Below are 25,288 nucleotides of genomic sequence, written 5' to 3'. Positions count from 1 at the left end.
CTATTCTCCTACTTTCGCTTGTAAACAAGCAAAAAAAGTCGAAATAAAAAAAACTGGTCTAATAGCATAGGAATTCCTGCATAAGCTAACATCCCTCCTAAAGGGAAACTAAGTCATGAACCCGGTCGCACAAAAAGACTACATTTGTAACCTCCACTTATCCTGTAAGGACCTGTAAGGACAGTCTAACCTTATTCCCCCTACGGGTGGTTCTGTAACGTAAACTAGGGACTTACGAAACCATGACGGCGACGGCAACGAGAACGTCGCCAAATGAACGATTTAAGCCTGGTTCTCATATGATTGTCCCGATCGTCTCTGTCGCTTCTGTCGCTTCAATAAGTTTTCTTGCTCCAATCACCTCAGACTTTGCAAACGACAAAAGCGACAGAGACGATCGGGGCGATCATATGAGAACCAGCCTTTAATAAGCAGAATAATAGCTTTGTATGTACGTTATCCATCCTGTTACGTTTCTTAGTTGCCCTCTGCAAAACCAACAGGAACGTGAACCACGCGACAGCGAACTTTTCACATTTCTAGTTTGAATATAATAATACGCTTACATATCCTGCAGGTGATAAGTTCAGGTGATATTTGGGTTTTACCAGAAACTCGTAAGAGGTTTACCCATGTCTTTTGTTGTAGGAGAGCACATATGGATCGTTCTCGATGGTCCTGTTGATGCTATTTGGATTGAGAATCTGAACAGTGTACTAGACGATAACAAGACACTCACGTTAGCCAACGGGGACAGAATTCCCATGTCGCCACAGTGTAAGGTTGTGTTTGAACCGCACAATATCGACAACGCTTCACCAGCCACTGTATCACGTAACGGAATGGTGTACATGAGTTCATCTGTCATGGACTGGAGGCCTATAGTCAAGGTATTAATACCTGTTACATTAACTCATACAGTGAAACGGCGATAAAACTACAATCTTGGCTAAAAATTTTTGGGACACTTGATAATATTATGTCATGTAATAATTGTAATGACAATTTTTTTTGAACGCTGAAGTCATTATTCAATACTCCGAAGCTGTCCCCCCTCACCTCCTCCAAAAAAAAAAAAAAAAACGCACTGTCTGATTATTGGCCCTGGATGGGTCAGCATTAAAATGGTGTTGGGGTTGTGTGTGTGTGTGTGTGTGTGGGAGGTAGAGGGAGGTGAAGACAAAGACCATTTGTTGACAAAAAGGTAAAGTTTCCCCAAGTTTATTGATGATTGTTTGTATTTCGTAAAAAACCAACATACGACCTAGAACAATACTTGCTAATCCGACAATATGGTGTTAAAGTATGACTGGATCATATAAAGAACCACTAAGTCAAGAACTCAAATTCCCGCTTATAACGGTTAACGAACACATTGGTACCAGGCGCAAAATTTACTGAACTTTCTGCCGAGTATACCAGTAAAATCAAGTACACACTTCTTAGAGGCAACAAGTTTAAAAAAACAAAGAGAAAATCTACTATATTCGCGGTGACGTTTAACGCGGACATCCGATCTAACAAAGGTAACGTTGTTAAAATGACTATTTACAGGGCTTGAAAGACAAAAATACTTTAGTACTTTGTTTCTTTTCAAGCAATGTTAAGAGTCTAATGCGAACAGTATGGACCAATAGACTGTTGTTGTATATATTTGCTATCAGTACCGGGACTAATGTATCATACACAGGTTTATGATTGAAAACGCCGAGAAAAACATGTATCTGTTTGGATACGCTAGCTGAACTTTCGAACTAAGAAAGTTTTGGGGAACGATATATTACTACCCAAATTTTCGAGCCTCTGTTGCCTTCTAGAAAACTGTAGCTGCTCTTTTTTCGTTCCCAAACCAATATTTTTTCTTTCCGAAAACAAAAGGCCTTACCTTCCCCATGTCACGAAAGTTTGAGCTAAAGACAACTCCAGTTTTTCATCACACTTTAATCCAAAAATCGTAGAAAGGTTCTAGGTCTTCTGAACAGATATTCACCGAAAGGGTCTGTTGGGTGCCCTTGGACTGAATGTTTGTTTTTTCGTGACTCCACAGGCGTGGTTGAACAAGAGAGAGGTACAGGAGCATGATGTATTGGAGCCGTTGTTTGAGTGCGTATTTGATGAAGTTTACACTTACGTCAAGCAGAACCTTTTTCCCAAGATGGACGTGTTGGAGTGTAACGTCATTACACAGGTATGTGTGCAGTAGCGCAATCGACTATGGGCGTTTAATACTTCGCAGTCTAAGGCTATTTTTCTAACTTAATCGAAATGACTCTTACACCCGCTTTTAGTGTTACGTGCATAGCTATCTTTCTACAAATCCATCTGTCGACATCGTCTTTTGACATGCTGTTTGAAATGAGCCAATCAAAATCGATGCATACCGGTGCTGGTTTCATGCAAATGAACTCACAAGTTCAGAAGGTCATGCTAGTGGGCTGTGATTGGCGGATTTCGATCCTTCTTGTTTGTTTAGGAAGTCGAAAGATGAATGTCGATAGAAAGCCGCTATGCACGTAACACTGAAGGCGGCTGTAAAAATACGCTGAATCTTGAGTTCAGTGTGTCATGTCCTTGAGTAAGACTGACTTACATATCAATCCAAAAATAAGAACTCCTCCCCGGTTAAAAAAAACCCGAATGCCTCTAACGTAACTGATCCCCAAAATTGCCTGAAGATGTTTTAAGAAACTGTCGTTGGTCTTGAATAGCGTCGTTTAGCAAACTAGTTATCGGTATCTCATACAAAATTTATTATTATTATTTTTTACATTTTTGCAGTGTATTGACTTACTGGAAGGCCTTATTCCAAGCAAAGAAGAACACGGTGTTCTAAGTGCCACACATTTGAGTCGTCTGTTCGTGTTTGCTCTTATGTGGGGCGTAGGTGCCCTGCTTGAGCTGGATGATCGCGCCAAGATGGAGGAATTCCTTATGAAGCATGGAAAGCTCTCTCTACCAGATATCGATGAAGGAAGCCAAGACACCATCTTTGAGTTTGTCGTGGATAACTGCGGTGAGTTAAGTTTATTGAACAAATGAGAGGGTAAACGGTTTTATTCCTACCGCATAACTGTAAATATAAAAGAGTATCTCCAAACACACGTAAATGTACTATCAAAACACGTGCATGGTTGTTCATCCCGCATCTCAGATTAACAAAAAGGACCGAAGTCTGACAAAGTCGCCATTTTGGGCAGAACAAAATGTGGTGGTGAAACCGTACATTCTGTTTGTTCTTGGTTGTTATGACGAGAACTACTATCTCGCAGCTCCTAAAAAAAGTCAAAATGCCGAACGAAGACAACAGAACCGATTTAAATATGTATTAGAGGGGTTTTCACTTCAGTGTCGAAAGTAATTCGCGTTTGCATTGGTTTTGAATTACTACGCTTGGTGATTGATTTAACTGAAACACTCGCACCACTTTCTCAGCCAATCAAAAGTAAAACCAAAACCAATCATGACTCGCTCGCGCACGTTTTCCCGCGCTTCGTGCCAGCTTCATGCATTTGCTTCGAGTTTTAATTGGTTTACCGGATTGTCTGTGTTCTTTGTGATTGGCTTGAGTGATTACTTTGGTTTTGGTTTTACGACACTCAATTGAAAACTGCTCTAACCTCATAATATATTTGATTTTCTAAGAGAGAAATCGTATAAGTAGCTTGCGAGTCTTGCTGCTTTTTATGATTCTTTTAGGCAATTGGGAACACTGGCTGAACCGAGTGCAAGAGTACATCTATCCATCTGATTACAAACCCGAGTATTCTTCTATCCTGGTACCAAATGTCGACAATGTAAGGACCAGCTTCCTCATGGAAACCATCGCCAAGCAGAACAAGGTTTGTGGCTGTTTAAATTATTATTATTAAAGGACCTATGTCACGATATTTTAAGTCATTTTTCTGGTTACTTTAAAATTGAAGGAAACCTCAAAATGGTAGTTTTCTGAGGTAGAAAAACACCAACGGAGTAATAAAACCCCGAAAATAAACAAGGATGGTTTCGACTAAATTATGAGCAACAAAAAATTGCCAATTTTTTCAAGTTGGGTTGTCCGTGACGTAGCTTCTTTAAGTAACTAGGGAACATTACACAGTTTTAGTTTAATGGATACTGGTAGTTACCCACCGCTCGTTCATTATTTCTTACTGATTTTGTAATTTCAGGCGGTGCTGTTAATTGGAGAACAGGGTACAGCTAAAACAGTGATGATCAAAGGCTATCTTGCCAAATACAATCCTGAAGTTCACATGAGTAAGAGTGTGAACTTCTCCTCAGCTACCACACCTTTGCTCTTCCAGGTAAGATCGCTCAGTACCCATTGTCATGGGTACCCACTGTCATGCTTCAAGTTACAATGCTGCTTAGAGCAGTTTTCAATTGAGTGTCGTAAAACCAAAACCAAAGTAATTACTCTGGCCAATCACAAAAGACACAGACAATCCAGTAAACCAATCAAAACGCAAAGCAAATACATGTAGCTGGCACGAAGCACGGGAAAACGTGTGCGAGCGAGCCACGATTGGTTTTGGTTATAGTTCTGATTGGCTGGGAAAGTGGCGCAAGATTTTTAAGCCAATCACTAAGCGTAGTGATGCAAAACCAAAGCGAACGCAATTTACTTTCGACACTCAAGTGAAAACCGCTCTAACTAACTTTGAAACTGTACGTTTCCGTTACAGCGCACAATTGAGAGCTATGTAGACAAACGTGTCGGTACCACGTACGGACCTCCAGCTGGCCGTAAGATGACCTGCTTTATTGACGACGTTAACATGCCCATCATCAACGAATGGGGCGATCAGGTCAGATTTTTCTTTTAGGAATTCTTAAATTCCTTGTAAGGTGGACCCTATTTCTTCAAACCCTTGAGCGTGCCGTTTGTCGCGTTTTTCCCTTCACGTTCTCCACACCACCTACCACCTCTACCCTGAGCAATTTTCTCATTCCAGCTACCCCAGGTGAAGCCAGCCTCCTTCCTTTCAGTCTCCATTTCCTTTTTGCAGCTGAGGTAGCATTTGAAGTTTGTTGGATAAATTTGGCGGCGGCAGTTTTCTTTGGCAAAGTGGGGCCAAACCAGCCTCTTTTGGTGCGCACTGTACTGTTTAAAGAAATGTTTAAGTTTGTTTTCTGTTTATCCTGTCAGTGAAAGTGATAGGAAACAAGGCGAAATACACAAGCGAACGGTGCAAACCTACGTGCTGTCAAGTTAACTAGTCAGATTTTTTTTAGCATACTGATGGTGCAAAATGAATTTTCATCGCTGATTTGAATACGTAACTGATAATTTATTGAAGGTGACAAACGAGATTGTTCGCCAAGTCATGGAACAGCAAGGGTTCTACAATCTGGAGAAGCCTGGCGAGTTCACACACATTGTGGACATTCAGTTTATCGCAGCCATGATTCATCCTGGGGGAGGAAGAAATGACATTCCTGAACGACTCAAGCGACAGTTTTCCATTTTCAACTGTACCTTACCTTCAAACGCGTCCATTGACAAGATATTTGGTAGGTTTGACATATTTCACTTAATACTGCAGAAATAACCAGCCACTACAAAGATCGATAAGTTTAAGATTATCGCGATTGGAAAACTTGATGATGCTTGTGTTCGTGGAAGTATGCTATATAAGATTGCATAAAATTAATTTCCAAGGTGAAGCTGAAAACATGTTTTGAGCGTGTTAAGCAACCGGTGTCACCTGTTGGACCCGGAAAGCCTTGAGCAGTCGTACCGCTCCTGACCCCAGAAACTATCAGTTGTAGTTTCACAAATTACGCTGTCACGTAGACCCTGGCTTAGACAATTCCAGTACAGACTTGCTATAATATATTTTGCGTTGCCCTTTAGCTAAATCGGCACTCTTCGAGTACCATTGCAATCTATACTTACAAGTATCATTCGTAGTAAACAAGAATAATTTTTTATTTGATTCACAGGTGTCATTGGTACTGGGTACTTCTGTTCAACTCGCTTCACAGATGAAGTTTGCAGTGTTGTAGCAGAACTTGTGGCTTCCACTAGAGTTCTTTGGCAACAGACCAAAGTATGAAACTGTTGTTTTATTTTACCGCTAACTGTCAATTGTATTCTTGAGTGAACGTGAGTTAAAATGAATAAACTGTTCCGATAGTGTAATCGTCCGGTTGAGAGTAGGTCTGAAAAGAGCTATTGTTGTTGGTAACTGAAGTTTCGACAACCTGAGCGGAAGTCATCTTCAATAATGGCTTCTGCTCAGGTTGTCGAAGCGTCATTTACCAACAACAGTTCTTATCATAACTACTCGCACTCGGACGATCACACTATACGAACTTGGAATACTACTGGGCTCAAACCAGCTACTAAATAAATAAACTACCGCTTAGATCTGTAACATTTGTACTTCCTTTTAGAATTTAATACTTTTTTATTTCCATGGAGGACCTCCCTGAAAACCACGTATTTACGTGACGGGCGCTTCCTCTTTAAAGATTGTTTTATTATATTATTATTATTTATTTCACTTCAGGCCAAGATGTTGCCCACACCCGCCAAGTTCCACTACATTTTCAATCTGCGTGATCTGTCCCGCATATGGGAAGGCATGCTAAATGTGGCTGGAGACGAAGTTGACACGAAGAGGCTCGCGTTAGCTCTGTGGAAACACGAGTGTACCCGAGTAATTGCCGACCGCTTCACGAACGAGGCCGACCGCAAGTGGTTTGAAAAGACTGTGACACGAGTGATCCAGGATCAAATGGGCGATGAAGGCGTCGAACAACTGATGGATGAGCCTTACTTTGTTGACTTTCTCAGGTTAATGATTAATTTTATTAATTGATTAAACAATTTTTAAAAATTATAACTTACCGTACATTTTTGGTACGCTTCGGCGGCATATGAGGGGAGTTTGGAATGGTCTAGCCATAGTTCGTATTTAGGTGAGACGCAGTCGAGCCAAAATACCCGTGACGAGATCAAACGGGCCGAACCGTATCCAAATTCCACCAAAATCCGGCGATGTGGTGAGGTAGCTGTTTGGATGTGGAAGGAAATCAGGACAGTAGGAAAGGCTTTTGATTGGCTAATTACGATTTTTGGTACGGCAAAACACAATATAATACCCGTATTAGAGCGGATTCACTTGAGTGTCGAAAGTAATTTGCGTTGCATTGGTTTTGCATTACTACGCGTAGTGATTGGTTTATAATTCTCGTGCCACTTTCTCAGCCAATCAGAAATAAAACCAAAACCAATCGTGACTCGCTTGCATACGTTTTCCCGCGCTTCGTGCCGGCTACATGTATTTGCGTCGAGTTTTGATTGGTTCCCTAGATTGTCTGTGTTCTTTGTGATTGGCTAGAGTGATTGCTTTGGTTTTGGTTTTACTACACTCAATTGAAAACTGCTCTAAATGCATGCAATCCGCAGTAAACACTACCCCCATGTAGCATAGTGAACGTATTTTATTATTGATTGTTTTTACTTTCACGCATTACGTTTTTATTACATTACTCATACAATACCCGATTCCCTCTATAGCGCGCCTGGAGGGAATCACGCGTACGGTAGTTGTATTCATCAACCATGCGCGAGACTTAGCAGCGATCCACGTGCTAGTCTCGCGCTGGTTGGTCACTCCGTGATTCCCGCGGCGCGCGCTATAGAGGGAATCGGGTATTGTTTACAGCTTACGTACTGATATTAGCCATAATAATTTGCTTTGATTGTGACATTGCACGGATGTTCAAACATGTAAATAGTATTCTTATATACTAATACTAGTTCAATAACAATAACGTTCATCAAATAAACAACAGTTTTTTTTTACCGTTTTAGGGATGCTCCAGAACCAACAGGAGAAGAACCTGAGGATGCTGACTTAGAAGCTCCCAAGATTTACGAAATGGTGAATGAACTTGAGTTGTATCAATTAATTAAGTAGTACACTGAGCCTTTACTCAAACTAATGATAATGCGGGAAAACGGTTCCTGGGTTGTTTGATGTAACTTTGGTGTTTGTGTTGTCGTGACTGTTATGCAGGTACCGACTCTGGATTTCTTGAATGAGAAGCTGGGTCAGTACATGGCCATGTACAACGATACAGTCCGAGGAGCACACTTAGATCTGGTGTTTTTCAAGGATGCCATGACTCATCTTGTAAAGGTAAACACTTTTTTATTTTTTGTTTGGTTTCAAGGCAAGAGAAGTTTTACAATAGTTCATTCCAGGAAAAAAATGGAATAGTTGAAGAGCTGAACGCGCAAAAAATGCAAGTGCTGGAAGCACCCATGTATAACACTTTTTAGAATCCATGGTAGTAGCTAACCGAAGCAAAAAGGAAAAAGCTAGTAAAATCATGGCCTTTAGTCTATGAGTGAATATCTCACTATGTATTTTTTACATCTGAATAATTACACTGAAAGGGTGTTCGGCTACTTCTTAGCTAATTTGTAGTAGGTAAATTTATGATGCCGAAATAAGCGACGGCTGTTATGTTTGATGCAGAAAATATAGCTCTACTTCAAAACTTCACAACTCTACTTCAAATTCTGTGAACATCAAACTTCACAAAGTAAAATCTTAAAAACTCCACTAACTTGCAATTGGAAATATGCGAGCAGCGTTTGCAAGATCGTAGCTTCTTGCCAGTTACACTTTTCAATGTCTGGTTATTAAGTGTTCAATTTGTTTCTCATCAGATTTCTCGTATTATCCGTACGCCTTGCGGGAACGCTCTTCTTGTTGGAGTGGGTGGCTCAGGCAAACAGTCTCTAACGCGACTGGCTTCTTTCATCGCTGGATACAAGATTTTCCAGATCACACTCACAAGGTAAAAAGGGCACAGCTGTGTTCCAAGAGGGTGGTAAAGGGAGAGGGGGGTATAGATCACATTTCATGGAAAATAAAACGGCCCTTTCACAATTCACAAAAAATTTAATATTGACATTTCACGCTTTACAGAAAATAAAAGGGAACGTTTTGCAAAATCGCGGTTCACGGCTACCATGGAAATCACGATTCACGAGGGAAAAAATAGCCATTTTACATTTAATCGGAAATAAAAAGGGCCGATCACGGCTCACGAAAATACTCTCCCTTTACTACCCTCTTCCAACATAATCGAAGAAATTGCGAAGAATTCAGGGCTTCAACAGGAAAAGTGAAGTCACCATCGATTTGCTCCGAGTGGCTTTACATTTGGTAGAGCATCGCACCGGTAACGCAGAGGTCATGGGATCAAATCCCAGGAAGCCCAAGCTCGTTGATATTTTCAGATTTTGTAATACAACCGTTCTCCTTATGAAAATCCTTGTTACTGTTATACTTGCTAGGTCGTACAATGTGGGTAACTTGATGGATGACCTAAAGTACCTCTACCGCGTGGCAGGGTCTGAAGGGCAGGGTATCACGTTCATCTTCACTGACAATGAGATCAAGGATGAAAGTTTTCTGGAATACCTTAATAACGTACTGTCATCAGGAGAGGTATGATAGAGTTAGTCTTCGATTTCTAGCCTGTCACTGCCATATTGTTGTCACGTCTTTTTCAAGGGCAATGTTGTTTAGAATTAATCACGTGGTTAAATAAAGGTTTATTATTATGTTACATACAGTTTACTTAGTGGTATATAACGTTTTTATCCGGTTACCTTCTTTCCACCATTTTTTTTTTATTTTGCCTAATCACAAAAACTATGTGGGTGACCTAATAGTTAGCGCGTTTGAATTTGGATCGACAAGACATTATTTGTAAGGGACTAGTATTAGAATCGTGATTTGAACCAAAGCTATTTTTGCGATCATCCCATTACGTTTAAACAGCCCCGGCGACCCTAGTGATCAAGGTGCGTACAGTAGTGAGAAAAGACTCATATTTCTTTTCTTTTGTTTTATCGCTAGGTATCAAACTTGTTTGCTCGTGATGAACTGGACGAAATAACTCAAGGCCTTATTGGAGTCATGAAGAAAGAGATGCCTCGAGTGCCGCCAACCAACGACAATCTGTACAACTACTTTATCTCGCGTTCCAGAAAGAATCTTCACGTGGTTCTATGCTTCTCGCCTGTAAGTGGTCCTTTTTGAATTTGCATGATTGCTACCCAAGGGAAAATAAAGGAATGTACACACTAATTTTCCAGCACGGGCTATTGATACTCAAAGATACGTTCAAATTGAGCAAAAACCCAAAGTTTGTTGTCTACAAAAGTCGATAAATCAGTACGAAAGAAGAAGATGATGATTCACCAAAAAAAAAAAACAGTGATTTCTGGCTTTGTAAAGGATCTTGGAATCGGAAAAAATATTTAAGTCTTTACAAGACATCGACGTCTTGGCGACGTCTGGAATTTTGTCCAAACATCAGTGTAGGCTGTTCAGTGAAATCTATATTAACCATCATCCATGTCCAATACACTCAAGGTTTCTCATTACGTTCACCTGCTAAGCGGAAAAATGGCTTTCTATACTTATGGAAAAAGTCGCCGATTTTGTGTAAAGAAATGAACGTACTTGCCATCTGGTTAAAAGTCAGGAAAACTGAAACACGTATGGATTACAAACTAGTCTCTTGACAAACTTGAAAACTGACTTACAAATTTAGTCTGCCCAATGTTCCATGCTCATTTGATTCATATTAGCAGTTATACTGTTAATCTCTTCTTAAAGCGTCCTCCATGTTGCGTTTTGTTCATGCAGCAGTAAACCTACTATACTTACAGTGCACTTAACCATCTCTGAGCCAGATAAAAGAGTATTAATAAAAAGGGGCTATATTCGCAATTGCATTTTTCATTATTCTTACCTTTATTTAAACCCTTTTAAAAGTCCTTAGCTCCTTCTTTTGGGCAGGTCGGAGAGAAATTCCGTAACCGTTCTTTGAAGTTTCCTGGTCTGATCAGCGGTTGCACCATGGATTGGTTTACCCGCTGGCCCAAGGATGCGTTGATCGCAGTAGCAGACTACTTCTTGTCCAAGTTCGACATCACGTGCACAGCAGCCATCAAGAACAGTGTGGTGCAAACAATGGGCACCTTCCATGATGGTGTGGCTGAAGCTTGCGTCGAGTATTTTGAAAGGCAAGCTTTTGAATTAAGAGATTTAAATTGTTAGGATTAAACTAGTGGTAACCACAGGTTAGAAAGTGCGGGCCTCGTTCGTTTTAAGCATGCTTTCCCTACCACTGGGGCATAACCATTCGAAAGGAACTGCTTTTTGGATGTTCTCGTTTAAAGCTCTAGTATTTTGAAAGGCAAATATTTTAAAGCAGGCTTTTGAATTTCAGATTAAAAATGTTAGGGCGTAACTTCAGCTTTAAAAGAACTCATATTTTAAGCGAGCTTATAATTACCATATCACTGAGGCACAACCATTATAAATCGATTTATAATGCTGTTTAATTCTGAATTTCTCATTTACACCTGGTTCTTTGGTTCCTAGGTTATAAACCTTTTACAATTTTAATTCAATTTGAAGAGTTGTAGTTTCACCAACTGATGTGTTTATACATTTTTTGCCGTGAAATGATTGAACAAATGGTTAATTGCATGATTCTTGAAGATCAGTTTAGAGCAAAAACTTGTCATGAACAAAGACAAAATACTACAGTGGAACCTCGATTTAACGGACCTCTGTATAACGAAGTCCTTGGTATGACAAACGATATGCTTCAACCCGATAAAACGAAACTCTGCTATAGTGAACATATTTTCCAGTTCTTTGGCCCTTTGTAATATCAAGGTTCCACAGTGGAGAGGTTCGTTAAATCGAGGTTCCCGGCACTGTACTTTCACAGTTAGGAGGCTGATGTATAAAGCGCAGTGCGGTTAAATTATCTCAAACCTTACGTAACCTGCCCTTACGAAGTCAGTAATAAGTCAAGAAAGTATGACAATGTTGTCTCAGAATTTGGCAGATGCCAGTTAAAAGGCTTTCTACAAAAATGTAACAAGATGCTAAGTTGTACTTGAAGTATTGGGGTGCTAATCCACTGTAACCGAGTGAGTGTTTTGAGAATGTTATCTGAACACTTAGACATCAATATCATTCCTTTTTCAGGTTCCGTCGGCAAACCCACGTGACCCCCAAATCGTACTTGTCATTTGTTGACGGCTACAAGACAATCTACGGGGAGAAAAGATCACAGATTGGTGAGCTGGCGAACCGCATGAACACTGGACTGGATAAACTGGTAGAAGCCAGCGCTTCCGTTGCAGAGCTGGCCAAAGAACTAGTGGTCAAAGAGAAAGAGCTTGCTGTTGCCTCAGTCAAGGCTGACAAGGTATACACTGTGAACAACTGTGTCACGGATTTTAGCCAAATTAAGACATACAAAAATGGCCACCAGTTCGAGCAAGATATAAAATTAACCACTTAAAACAGTGACGAAACATTTCAATAACACAGCAAATACAAAAGAAAGAACGAATGGACAAGACTGATTAGAGGCGGGGGGGGGGGGGGGGGGCGGAGCAGGGATTAAAACGGATTGCGACATGGGTCAGTTTTGAAAAACTGTTAATCTGAACAGGTTTTTTTTCAAAGTTACTTTACGATTTGCTTGTAACTTTTAGTTATAGCGCCTGGGAGACATATTTGCTGGTAATGAAGCTATGGTTTTGTCATTTAGATCCATAGAAGTAATTTTTTCCCTAACATCAAGTGTCATAGCCGCAAAACAGCCTCACGAGATTTTCTTGTCAGTGCACATCCCCTCAAGCACCGAAAGATTTATGGGTTTTTCTTCAACAAATGCCCTCAAGTTATAGGGGGGGGGGGGGGGGAGTGGCAGCTGTTGTTTTAAAAAATTGCGCGCCTTGCATAAGGTCAGGTCGAAACAAGTTGTACTAAATATCACTCAAGTTAGTGTAATGGAAGCTTTATAGGGGGCTTCCACAGTCCTGAGATCTTTAGGGTACGTTGTATTTTGGTAATATGGCTTCTACAGTCCTGAGATCCTCAAAGTATGTCATTTTTTCGACTTTTTTGCTTGTTTACAGGCAAATGTGGAACCACATTCTTGTTAACTCTCAAGGGACTGTTTAGTTTCTCAAGGGAATATTTTAATTTCTCAAGGGATTACTTTCCGCTGTGGGTGATCACTTGCGATCTCGCAGAAAAAACGTGACTTGTCATATTTACAAACGTTATATAACAGTTTTAAAAGTGACATGTCAGCTTTCTTATCTCAACGCACGTGTGTCTGAAAGGCGATCTATAAAAAGCGTCGCACTAACAATGGATTGCGTAACTAACACTAAAACACGAATAAACTAGTAATAATCAGAGATTAGGGGAGTGCGTTCGACCCGAGATAGGTACCCAAGATAAGACTAGCAAACGTAATCCGAGTTACACGACTGTTTATATCGTCATACAAATTAAAAACTACCGCGCGTGCAACATCAGTAAAGCGCGCATCCAACATCACTTGAAACTATCAGGGAAACAATCTCAATCCAACAGTGCACGAGGCAGCACTGCAATTTTTTTTACTACTGTTAAAAGGAGGACTGAATAAATAATCACTAGCACTTACATCGTTTAAAAATTGCAAACGTCAAAAATAAACGATACCAAAAAAACTCGCTCTTTTAAAATATATTATTGAAGTTAAAACAAATGCAAGAGATGAGGGCTTCTTTTAGCTTAGGAGCGGTTAAAAATTAGGCCAAATTTGGTTGCTACAAGCGCCAGTTTGCAATGTTAATGATTAGCGCTTTGCAATCCGAGTCGATGTGACCTCGCGTTGACAGCAATGTTGCATGAATCGGCTTTACAACATGCGATCGTATCTACGCAGTTCGAGTGGAATTTCAGTCAAAGACAGCAAAATTCTTTCGTATTTCAACTTCAAATATAATTCGAAAGCATTCACTGTATATATAGCTTTTGTTTAATCCTTCTTAAGCCCACGAAAAAGCTGTCTTGATATCCGACCCTCGCAGAGCCCAGACGAAACGCAGCATGGGTGTATCGATTTGTTTACGCCACAATGTTTAGTCGGAAATATCCGTATTTTTTCGTGCTTTTTCGTGGAGCAATCGTAACGATACGGCCTTGAACACATTGAACAGCGGTCTACCTATAACAATTCACTTATGGCGTCGCAAAAACAAAGCGTCGAACGCATATTTTGCTGTTTCATTTGCTAATTTCGCTGCCGTCATCGACTGCCTCGAAAGGTCCTTGCAATTTTAAAGTATAGAATTGTCAAATCTCGGTGAAATTTGCACTGTTTATTTGTTTAATGTTGAGGAATATGTGTATAAATACCCGGCGTGGACGAGCCATTTTTGACAAAATTATATGGCTGCATTTAGTCCGCGAAGATAGGAAATTGTTAAACTAAACTACAAAGCAACTGTAATGATAAGTTCGAAGAACAATGTACAGGATAAACCTTCGACTCATACTTCATGCAAAAAAGTCGGCATCTCGAAGAGACTTTGATTGTATCACGCTAGCCTGCGTGGCATATAAAGGAGAATGTAGAAGCAAGCGTGAACCCTGGGCCAAGAGCGCGAGGGTGGAGCGTAAATCGCGATTGCACGCGTTACAATCGCGCCCGGACTCCCCTTCTTCCACCCCTTTTTAGGCCTGGTACGCAGGTTAGTATCGGCCTTACCGCATCATTATTAATTTGTAATTCATCATTAATTCCTTTACTTAGGTGCTGGCGGAGGTGACAGTTAGTGCCCAGGCGGCTGAGAAAGTTAAGGCTTCTGTACAGAAGGTGAAAGACAAAGCCCAAGCAATCGTGGACGAAATTGAGGTGAGTTACTCCTTAATATTTGGAAAAGAGAGTAGCTTTGTAGAAAGTCTTATGTGCCACTTGAAATGACGAGGATGCGTTCTTCCCTTATTGTCTCTTTTGCGTTTTCATCGAATTTGAACCTGTGCATGAGAATCCATAAAAGTTTCTACTCGTTTGACAGGCAAATGATGTCAACTCTCGCGTAAGGACAGCTCGTAAATGTTATCCACACTGATGATAGTCAGTGGTGATTAAAGAAAACTCTTATTCAGCTCTCATCCCTCAACAAACTTGCGTCCGTTCACGTTTAATCATCCGGGTAATGTAACGTGATTTAAAAACCGTTCTTATGTAGCCTCGTGCCGGCAAAATGTAAACATCCGACTCAGATTGCGCGAAATTTGACCGTGTATGATGAAACACGTATAAACGTTTTCTTTTCAGGCCGATAAAGCAGTTGCGGAGAAGAAGTTGTCTGCGGCTAAGCCAGCTTTAGAGGAAGCAGAGGCGGCACTGCAGGTTTGTTTGGCTTCGGTTCTTTCATTATATTATGTTTATGGAGTAAAGGAAAAGCCCAATGGGACAGAAATTGCTGTCTATAAACAAAAGTTATTCCATGTCTTATAATTAAACTGTTTAAATTGTTAATCCATTCTTGATTCCTTTATAAAGCAACTAATAAAAAAAGAGGTCATTCGAGGTCTTCTTTAATTTTTAAGAGATCATTGCCTTGAATGATGAGCTTTAGTCGGTACAGTGTTTGTTTGCCTAAATGCAGTGAACTTGAACCTGAACTTGAACATTATTATTTGTTTTTCATATATATTGTTGAAAAATTGCTTGCCCCCGCTACTACTGTTGTTGTTTTGTTTCCCAACAGACCATCAAAGCTGCTGATATCTCAACTGTCCGTAAGCTGGCCAAACCACCTCATCTGATCATGCGCATCATGGACTGTGTGACACTGCTCTTCAGACGGAATATTTCTCCAGTTGTCTTTGATCCTGAGAGACAGTGTGTAACCCCCAGCTGGAGTGAATCTCTTAAGGTAATTAAGGATACATCAATTTTCTTCTTATCAATAACAATTAGACATAGTGTTTACCAAACGATTATGAGTACTAACCATTTCTTAAATCTATGCTTGCGTGACCCTTAAGATAATGTAGATCAGTGCTTAACCCCTAAAAAGCCTAATCTCTGCCTAACTGAAAGCTATTCTCTGTTCTTGCATCTTCTTTACCTACGCTGGCTAAGGTTATTACATCGTGTATATTTTAAAAATCTGTTTTCTTCATGGAACGCAAGGCGCTGTAATAAAAAGAAGAAAGCGGTCAAAATCGAGATGTCTTGCCCTCCCTAAAGAAAGATTGTAAAGGCTGATACGCTTCCATGCAATTGCTGTACATTAGTTTACTACAATTATTTTGTTATTGTAAAACTGATTTTTCTACTCGTAAAATTGCCTGTAGGAAGGTTGCTAGAAACGTCGAGGGAACCTTTATGATTTACCGATGCTGATTTTGTATCAGTCTAATGCCATTATATAATTTCAGTGAATTTGATGTTCATCTGATGATTGTAGTAGAACTTGTTAAGCGTTTTACTTCGTTATACAATACTTTTATATGTGATTAAGGTGTTTTCTTAGTTTTGCATTGCGCATCCCTACAGTGCGGAATTTACGCGTTATTAGCGAGCACATAAATAAAACGGGCGGCTTTTTTCTATACAGGTAAGCTCACGAGAGAGATAAATCCTCATTTTTTCGTAGACGATTACGCTGACCTATCCTTTCTTTTCTTATTTCTAGTATAGCGATTATCTTTTATCTGCAAAATGAATATAGACCCGTGAATTTCTATGGCGCAAGAATAAGTTTTCGCCTGAAACGTGAACTTAGCCAGTACTCGTCGAATATAAAAGACAACTCTTGAACTGTGGCCTCGAGAACACTGCGTGCTTGGAACATATTGAATCACTGTTGATCAAAAATGCATGCCTTTATCAAGAATCCTTCATTAAATGGTTTTTGACTTACTTCATCCACTGTTGTATCCCACGCTTTTTTCTCTCTCTATTTCTCTGTTCTCACGAAACGTTAGGTTGAAATGAAAACGTTTCCAGAAGCTGATAAATTTACCCAAATATGTTGTTTATACAAGGTCTTCCTGCTCTTAAACGAATATGGAGATCGTTCCTTATTATTCCAAAAGGTAAATAAACCACTCAAAGCAAAGATAAAAAAAATTGAAATCCTTGGGCAGTTCTATTTCGATAGAATTATCTTAAAATGTTTAGGAATTTACTTCATTCAAATGTGAGCTGGGTAATTTTTCAAACGCAAAAATCCTTTAATCAATCAATCAATCAATCAATCAATCAATCAATCAATCAATCAATCAATCAATCAATCAATCAATCACTTAATCATTTTATTTGCCCTTTTATGTGGATTACAAGAATTGTCATAAAATAAAATATACCTGGGCAGGAGTTCTCAGCAAACCCTTGAGGGCTTTACGAGGAGAGCCCCTGGACAAGTTTACAATTGTAACAAATTAAAGTAAGTAAGTAAGACTCTCCGAAAACAAGCCCACCTTTTTTGGTTGGCTTTTTGTCGGGTAGAACTTATTTTGAAGGCCTTTTAAACAACAAAAACCGACTAAGTGCACCTAAAATGTTTCACGAACTTAGTCTCTTCGAAATTAGAGCCGCACCATTTTTGCAACGTAAAAATCCTTTTAAAAATATGCCCCTCTGGAAATAAGACCACCTTTTTGGTTGTCTTCATTTCAGGGTGGACTTATTTTGAAGGCCTTTTGAACCAAAATGGGCCAGTACGCAGTACGTCTGAAATGTTTCACGAACTTAGTTTCTTCGTTTTATAAGCCCTGATATTTTTAAAAATAGATCCGCACTGCGTACACGTGTTTAGTGCTGAGCTTTATTGAGTTTTGTGCATTATTGTATTGCTCGGTCACATTAGCGCATTAATTAGGATTTTGTCGGCATAGACTAGAGGTGTGGAGAAAGGATCAAAATATCAAGCTTCAACAGTGTAGCAGGGAACAGCGGGTAGGAATAATAAACAGGTGCAAGGTGATCTAGGAAGACTATCTGGAGTAGACGTAGCATAATTTTGTGAAGCACAACCTATGCTCTGATTAGTTGATTTAGCATCTTCTATTTGCCCATGGTTAGAAGCTAACGAATACCTTCAATTGGGCGCGCGCGAGTACAAAAGCACATTGTGTTGACGTTTCTTGACGTAGTCAATGTCTTAATTATCTCAAATTAGACTTGTTCCATTTGGTCTACGTTGTCATCGGTTGTACTTTGAGTTACGAGGCGATAATGAGTGCTTATCGATTACTATTACCCGAAAATGAATACCGCAAAATAATTCGTGTACACTGACACGTATAGGAAACCTCAGTGTAACTTGGTTACTATGACGTCCTAATTTGCCGTATATGAAGCTGTGTCTGCGCTTTGCACTAGACACAAAAAGGTTAAAATCCTTTTGAAAACTGAATACCTTATTATAGGAAATTAACGATACATGTTATTAACGCGAATTTCAAAAATTCGCGTTAATTTTATTGATGTTCTTTTTTACTATAAGGATTTAACCAGAACTTTTCTTAAATTCGCGTTAATTTTATTACGCGTAAATTTTGTTCGCGTTGTTAAAATGCTTCGTTATATTCCAACAATAAGGTAAGCCCCTCTGGAAATGATCTCACCCTTTTTGGAGACCTTATTTTCGGAGTGGACTTATTTTCAAGGTCTTTTGAGTAAAAATACGACCAGTTCGCCTAAAATGTTTCGAGAACTTTGTCTCTTTGAAGTAAGAGCTGCACTTTTTTTTGTAATGCAAACATCCTGAAAATAAGCCTCTCAGAAAATAACCCGGAGGTTGGCTTCATTACAGGGTGGACCTATTTTGAAGAACTTTTGAAACAAAAATAAGTCCGTGCCCAGTGCGTCTAAAATGTTTCAGGAACTTAGTCTCTTCGCAATAAAAGCACTACCATTTTTATAATGCAAACATTCTTCTTGATAATAAGCCCCTCTGAAAATAAGGCAACCTTTTTTGATTGTCTTCATTTCAGGGTGGACTTATTTGGAAGGCCTTTTGAACAAAAATGAGCTCAGTGCTTCTAGAACGATTTACAATTTAATATTATATGAAGATATATAAGAATACAATTAAAAACTTTCTTAGTATAAAAATCGAAAACTCAAGATTAAAATTAAAACTAAATCTAAAAACTAAAATTCGTGGAAGTCATGCTAAAAAAGGCTCTAGCTGTAACACCCAAATGCTTTCTTGAACAAGTATGTCTTAATTGTTCGTTTAAAAAGATCGTAGCTTTTTATCGTTCTTATGTCCGATGGTAATTTATTCCACAGTCCAGGGGCTGCTACTTGAAACGATTTGTCTCCAAGAGTTTTCTTGGTCTTTGCCCTTGATGGCTGCAGCAATAGTTCCTTGCACGATCGCAGGTTGAATCTTGTTTGGTCTCTAATCTTGATTAAGTTACAAATATAAGACGGTACAACGCCATAAATTGCCTTAAAAGTTAGGATCAACATTTTTTGTACTCGATCCTAAAACATACCGGAAGCCAGTGAAGACGTTTTAAAGTAGGTGTTATGTGGTCAAATTTAGGTGTCTGACTGACTAATCGGGCCGCACAATTCTGTATACGCTGAAGCTTACCAATATGTGTAGCGGGTGTGTTAAATAGCAAACTATTACAGTAGTCTACACGACCCATTTAGGATTTAGGAACTAAGTGTCTTCGAAATATTAGACCCAACATTTTGGCAAAGTAAAATCCTTTTGATTAGAAGCCCCATGTGAGGTTTGTTTAAGGTGGCCTTATTTCGAACAATACTATAAGCGCAAAGCGTATGAGCGAAATTTTACGTTATGGTTAGTTATGCGGTGAACCCGATATAACCATTTCCCAAGGCTCTAGAAAAATGTTTTTTAGTTCGTTACACCGGGGTTCTGCTCCAATGTGTTTTACTAAATAAATGGCCAAATCCGTCAATCCGCCACTTTTCAGTTTTATTCAAATCCGAACCTGCATTACTTGAAAATTCAGTTTGTGTGGTATAGTTTCACTGCAACTTCCGCTGTACTTTCGAAATCCACGAATCTGCTCAGTGTATCGCGAAAATCCTGGCATAATCCGTGCGCTTTTGAAACACAAATCCGTCGATCCGTGAACCTTTTCACCCCCACCCCCCCCCCCCTCCCTGTACCAACAATATCATAACATTAAGTAAGGAAAAATTTCATATTTTCTGTTACTAACACACACATCTCTTTTTGCATAGCTTATGAGTCAAGGAGGTTTCCTGCAGAATCTGGTCAATTTTCCTAAAGACACAATTAACGAAGAAGCTGTTGAATTGCTACAGCCGTACTTACAGATGGAAGACTACAACCTTGAAACCGCCAAAAAGGTTTGTTACATTGCTGGTTTAAGGTATACAGTCGAAGCTCTCTTAACGGACACTCTCGTAAGCGGACAGCTCTACTAACGGCAGCCATGTTTGAAACCCCGTTTTAACTCCCATACAAACTCTGTATTTTTACATTCTCGTAAGCGGACATTCCCGTAAGCGGCCGCGGACACTTTCAGAGATAACGACTTAGACTTTTTCTTTGTTTTTAAGCTCCCATAAGCGGACATCCCCAAAATATACTATTAAAAACCTCTGTATCTTGTTTTTATCAGTCAAATTCACATCACCGTTCGTCACGATGGTTTTACAGTAATTACAGCACCATATTGTAGTGTTTGTTTTGTCGTCATCCACGTCCGGTTACATTTCGAAACACCACTTACATGCATATCAGCATTATGTTAGCTGGGCAAGCTACCGTAAGCGTTCATCTATCCCCTAAACCTCTAGTGGCCGCTTACGAGAACCATTCTCGTAAGCGGTCAGCTCCAGTTGCGGACACTTTTTTCGCGTCCCGAGGGTGCCCGCTTACGAGAGCTTCGACTGTATGTCGATAAAGACTTTAACAATAATGTTTCTTTCTTTGATTATTCCACAGGTTTGTGGCAATGTGGCCGGACTTTGTTCATGGACTTGTGCAATGGCGTTTTTCTACGGAGTGAACAAAGAAGTTTTGCCTCTGAAGGTATATAATACAAGTCTGCTAAACTATATGGAATAGACCCTGTCGGCTTTGTCACCCCTTAAAGCATAACTTGAATAAGGTGATAAACTTGTTTAAACTTAGTTAAATTTATGGTATTTAACAATAAGACTGCAAACTCAAGTTTTCTGCCGGCTGATAATCAATGTCAAGCTGGACAGAATGCGAAACTCAAGATGAAAAATAATATTTTTTTAAGCTTAACCCAGTGACATTTCTAGTAAACGTTTATTAAACTGATTTATTGATGGTCTTAACCAATACCTCTCGCCCATAAGGCTTAAAAAACTAAGCGTGCTCCAAGGGCCTTTCATCGGGAATGCTACTTGTAGGGGAGAGAAATAAAGTACCTTTGAATTATTGCGTGTTACGTTGTAAGGTGATTAGACGAGTTTGCTTGCAGGCTAATCTTGTGGTACAAGAAGCTCGACTGAAGGTGGCTGCCGCTGAACTGAACAGTGCACAGGCTCAACTGGACGACAAACAGCGCGAGTTGGACAAAGTGCAAGCCATGTATGATAGCGCTGTCAAGGAGAAACAGGTGACCACATAAATTATGAACATCTAGCACTGTTCCTTAGCATTTGCCTGACAACTTGGACTTACTGTAATGAATAATAACTATATGAGCCATAAGTAAATAACAGAAACAAATTGTTTACGCTGTTTCTTGCAACAAGGTAGTTTCGGAAAATTTCGATGGAATTCCAAACTGTTCTTGATATTGCTGGGCTAGCATTCAGTTCACGTTTGTCCATATTTGCATTCATTTGCATCCTCGCTATCGCTAGCAATCCTCACTTCCTAAATAGTCCTAGCCTGCGAACGCAGACGCATTTCGAGATTGTCTAATTGGCGTGGGTCGTGGGTCGTGGGTCGTGCGTGTATAAGCCGAGTTACCAGCTATCTAAGCTCTGGATTTTAAATTTTACCGAAAAATGTGTGACGCTTAACAAGGCCGAAAATTTGAACTCACTCATTCAAAGACCTCGGATGGAGGTGTTACAATATACGTTGCATGAGACTACCGCTAGAACTTCCACTCTCTTTCCCCTTTGAACGCCGGCCACGCAGTTAGCCACGCAGGCTACTAGTTCGCAGAAAAACTGAAAAATCTTAAACAAAAAAGAACACCCTTAAAACGAGTGCATCGACAAGGACAAGTTCCTTCAGTTTGGCTGATAAGCCGATCAGTTACTTCTATTTCTGCCATTTCATCTGTGTAAAATCGGAATTTTAATCAGGGACCAGTGTGTGGATCAGTGGCAAACTAGTGTCGAAATGTTTCCACTGAGTTTCTTGTTTCTTGGTTTCGCAGGATATATGCAAAAATAATATAAACGTTTTTATTTTCAAATAATGGTCTAAAATATAACTTTAGTCAGTTCAACAAAATGAATTCCCTACAGTGCTTGACATTGCAAGTTTTGATTTCCCTTTAATCTCTTTAAACGCAACCTTCGATAGTGTACCTGCAGCCTCAAGCTTCAATTGATAACGGAAGGTCAAATCTCGACGCACCTTCACCGCATTCAAACGTCTTATTGGCAGCTTTTCTTCCTATTTCGGGGAATTTCGTTCATATTGATGTGTTAGTATGAGCAAAAAATAGCTGCTGTGTGTAAATAAAAATGTTCCCTGTTACGAAAACGTTGCCGATCAGAAAATTCTCAGTCGGCAAACAGACTGCACGCCAAGGTCACAGCAAATACATTGCAATTTTCGGCCCACTCGGCCGTAAAACTGTCCGGCAGACATGAAGGGAAAAAGCGAAACGGTGCGCCAGACATAAAATAAAAACATGTTTTTGTTAATAAGAAAAACGGTATCCAAAAATAACAAATCGGTGAGAATGCTCCTTTGCATCGGGGGCGAACTTGCCACGACCCAAAACCCACGACCACCCCCCCACCCACCCACGCCATTTAGTCTGACTCCGCATTTCCGGCTGTCGCTTCCCTCCGGCGGAAAGAAGCGACAGCCGGAAATGCGTCTGCGTTCGCAGGCTATTAAATGAGTCCCTGTTACTTGAGAAGTACATTCCTTCAAAGATGATAGAATGATAAGATGATAATATGATAAGATGATAAGAAACCCAACATTTTGTTAATGTATTTAATGTTGGGTTTCTTATCATCTTTTGACGTTATGAGCGGCATTCAAATTGATGGTGAAGAAGGTTTTTTAATACTAAAAACTGCCGTTGTAGGAATTGCTTGACGATGCTGAATCATGCAAGAACAAGATGCAGGCAGCGTCTGCCCTCATCACAGGTCTCGGTGGCGAAAAGGTTCGGTGGACTCAACAGAGTAAAGAGTTTCAGGATCAGATTGGCAGGTGAATCAATTAAATAAGAAAATAGCTGTACGTACAACTGAAGAGTTTTTCTAATGTCTTATTATCTCGGTAAAAACAACGATGCTTTACAAGGATTTTGACCTTGAAAAAAGAAACAACTTTGTGTCAAACAACAACAACAACAACCGCTCTGTTTTACATAGAATCAAACTTAGATTACTCCACATGTTTTGGTACAAAAATTAGCTAAATTTAGTCAAGATAACTAAAATAGCTAATCGAGCTGAGTATCTTCCTCGGCCATTTTTTCCATGAACATCAGACATGATCAGACGATTTTCGAAAAACCGTTGGGAAATGGTCGGAAATGTCGGAAGATCATTAAAAATTCCTTATCTTCTTATTTATTTCCCACTTACAGGCTTGTTGGAGACGTGTTGCTAGCTACAGGCTTCCTTTCTTATCTGGGGCCGTTCAACCAGAATTTTCGTAATTTGTTGCTGAGCAGATGGGAGAAGGAAATGACGGCAAACAAGATCCCCTTCTCTGAAAATCTAAATCTTATCAATATGCTGACGGATGCAGCAACGGTTAGTAGGGAACTGTCGGTTGAGTCTGTGAAACGATTAACCTTGAAAAACCCGTAAAATTCCGAAAATAAGTCCAAGGCTTAGGAAACGGGTGGAGGTTGGGGGTCCAGATATGTCCAGGATTGAACGCTAATGAGATGCACGTTCTTCTTGAATCACAAAGTGTCCTTGTTAATAAAAGTTCACCAAAACACACCAAAATCTGCCAAATATGAAGTAATATTCATGATAATATGGAAATTTCAAATAACAGAGTCAAACATGAAGTACTCATTAAACAATAGTTGTGTTCTGGACATAAGTGCGGCGGTTGGGACTTATCGGAGACAAATTTTGCTTCAAAATGGTTTATATTTGGAAGGGGTTTTGTTTTTGAAAAAGTTTATGTGCATATAAAAACACTACAATGTAATCGGTCATTAAAAAAGCGCAGTGAAACTCCAAACGGTCGTCGGTTGACCATTTTAAATCTTTGGAAATATCGTTATGACATAAAATGCAACAATCGTTTTGAGTGTTTTGGGAAAGAAGTTATTACGATTTTGAACCTACTTGTTCTTACGTTAAGTTTTTCTTTGCAGATTGGCGAGTGGAACCTCCACGGCCTACCAAGCGATGAGCTCTCTATTCAGAACGGCATCATCGTGACCAAGGCAACGAGGTATCCTCTCCTTATTGACCCTCAAACACAAGGCAAATCGTGGATCATGAGCCGAGAGAAAGAGAATGAGTTGCAGGTGCGATTGAGCTGTACACTACGCTTAATGTTTTCTTTTGACTATAATAATAGATCGATAGCTACGGAAGTTCTTTGAGTTTTTTTGATTTGTTTTTGCTAAACTTTGCAGACTGAGGTCTTGGAACTCGTAAAATGACAACAACCGAGATGTTTTCTCAATATTTTTCTTGCTACCAGAGTCCAATAACTGATCTAAGTCACTCCATTATTGTGACTTCCCAAAGGAGGTCGACTTGAGCGCCTGCACACGCAGAATTACCTTCCCGCTAGCAGTTTCTGGGTTAACGCATTGTGGTGCTTGTTTCAACTTTCCAAGACGTCCTCTTCGCTGCCTTTGACATTCAAAATCAATTCAATCAAGATTTGCTCTTCGCGTCTTTGCCCGCACTTATTACTAATACACGTTTCAACCCTTATCGTACCTGATTCGGCTCAGCTAATAGGCTCTGTGACAGCTGTCAGTGTGTGTTACTAGATTTATTTCACTTCCTTTCTAATCAGGTGACATCGCTTAACCACAAATACTTCCGGAATCATCTTGAGGACGCGTTGTCACTCGGCAGGCCTCTTCTTATCGAAGACGTCGGGGAGGAACTGGACCCTGCTCTAGATAATGTGCTTGAGAAGAACTTTATCAAGTCTGGCTCCACTTATAAGGTGTGTAAAGTTATGACAAAAAAATGACGTTGTCCTATCCTAACTCAGTGTGTATACTTGAGACAGAATCATGGC

General features: G+C 39.8%; 1 protein-coding gene across 1 annotated transcript in view; it reads left to right on the top strand.

Moving 5' to 3' along the window:
* Nucleotides 1-25,288, top strand: part of LOC144662313 (dynein axonemal heavy chain 8-like) — a 79,660-nt gene that overhangs the window by 41,755 nt on the left and 12,617 nt on the right. Inside the window, exons 44-69 of the mRNA XM_078523098.1 lie at nucleotides 649-890; nucleotides 2,048-2,188; nucleotides 2,779-3,013; nucleotides 3,697-3,839; nucleotides 4,167-4,301; nucleotides 4,683-4,805; nucleotides 5,298-5,511; nucleotides 5,944-6,050; nucleotides 6,513-6,799; nucleotides 7,823-7,892; nucleotides 8,028-8,150; nucleotides 8,687-8,817; nucleotides 9,320-9,473; nucleotides 9,888-10,052; nucleotides 10,836-11,062; nucleotides 12,042-12,264; nucleotides 14,656-14,757; nucleotides 15,184-15,258; nucleotides 15,620-15,787; nucleotides 20,095-20,223; nucleotides 20,825-20,911; nucleotides 21,333-21,470; nucleotides 23,139-23,266; nucleotides 23,649-23,817; nucleotides 24,399-24,554; nucleotides 25,058-25,213. Of these exons, the coding sequence (XP_078379224.1) occupies nucleotides 649-890; nucleotides 2,048-2,188; nucleotides 2,779-3,013; nucleotides 3,697-3,839; nucleotides 4,167-4,301; nucleotides 4,683-4,805; nucleotides 5,298-5,511; nucleotides 5,944-6,050; nucleotides 6,513-6,799; nucleotides 7,823-7,892; nucleotides 8,028-8,150; nucleotides 8,687-8,817; nucleotides 9,320-9,473; nucleotides 9,888-10,052; nucleotides 10,836-11,062; nucleotides 12,042-12,264; nucleotides 14,656-14,757; nucleotides 15,184-15,258; nucleotides 15,620-15,787; nucleotides 20,095-20,223; nucleotides 20,825-20,911; nucleotides 21,333-21,470; nucleotides 23,139-23,266; nucleotides 23,649-23,817; nucleotides 24,399-24,554; nucleotides 25,058-25,213 (4,028 nt within the window). The remainder of the gene's footprint in view (nucleotides 1-648; nucleotides 891-2,047; nucleotides 2,189-2,778; nucleotides 3,014-3,696; nucleotides 3,840-4,166; nucleotides 4,302-4,682; nucleotides 4,806-5,297; nucleotides 5,512-5,943; nucleotides 6,051-6,512; nucleotides 6,800-7,822; nucleotides 7,893-8,027; nucleotides 8,151-8,686; nucleotides 8,818-9,319; nucleotides 9,474-9,887; nucleotides 10,053-10,835; nucleotides 11,063-12,041; nucleotides 12,265-14,655; nucleotides 14,758-15,183; nucleotides 15,259-15,619; nucleotides 15,788-20,094; nucleotides 20,224-20,824; nucleotides 20,912-21,332; nucleotides 21,471-23,138; nucleotides 23,267-23,648; nucleotides 23,818-24,398; nucleotides 24,555-25,057; nucleotides 25,214-25,288) is intronic.

Source organism: Oculina patagonica, chromosome 8 (assembly GCF_052425735.1).
Source record: "Oculina patagonica isolate OP01 chromosome 8, crgOcupat, whole genome shotgun sequence".
Taxonomy (NCBI): domain Eukaryota; kingdom Metazoa; phylum Cnidaria; class Anthozoa; order Scleractinia; family Oculinidae; genus Oculina; species Oculina patagonica.
The sequence above is the reverse complement of the archived record's forward strand: the minus strand, read 5'-3'. Positions and strand labels throughout refer to the sequence as shown.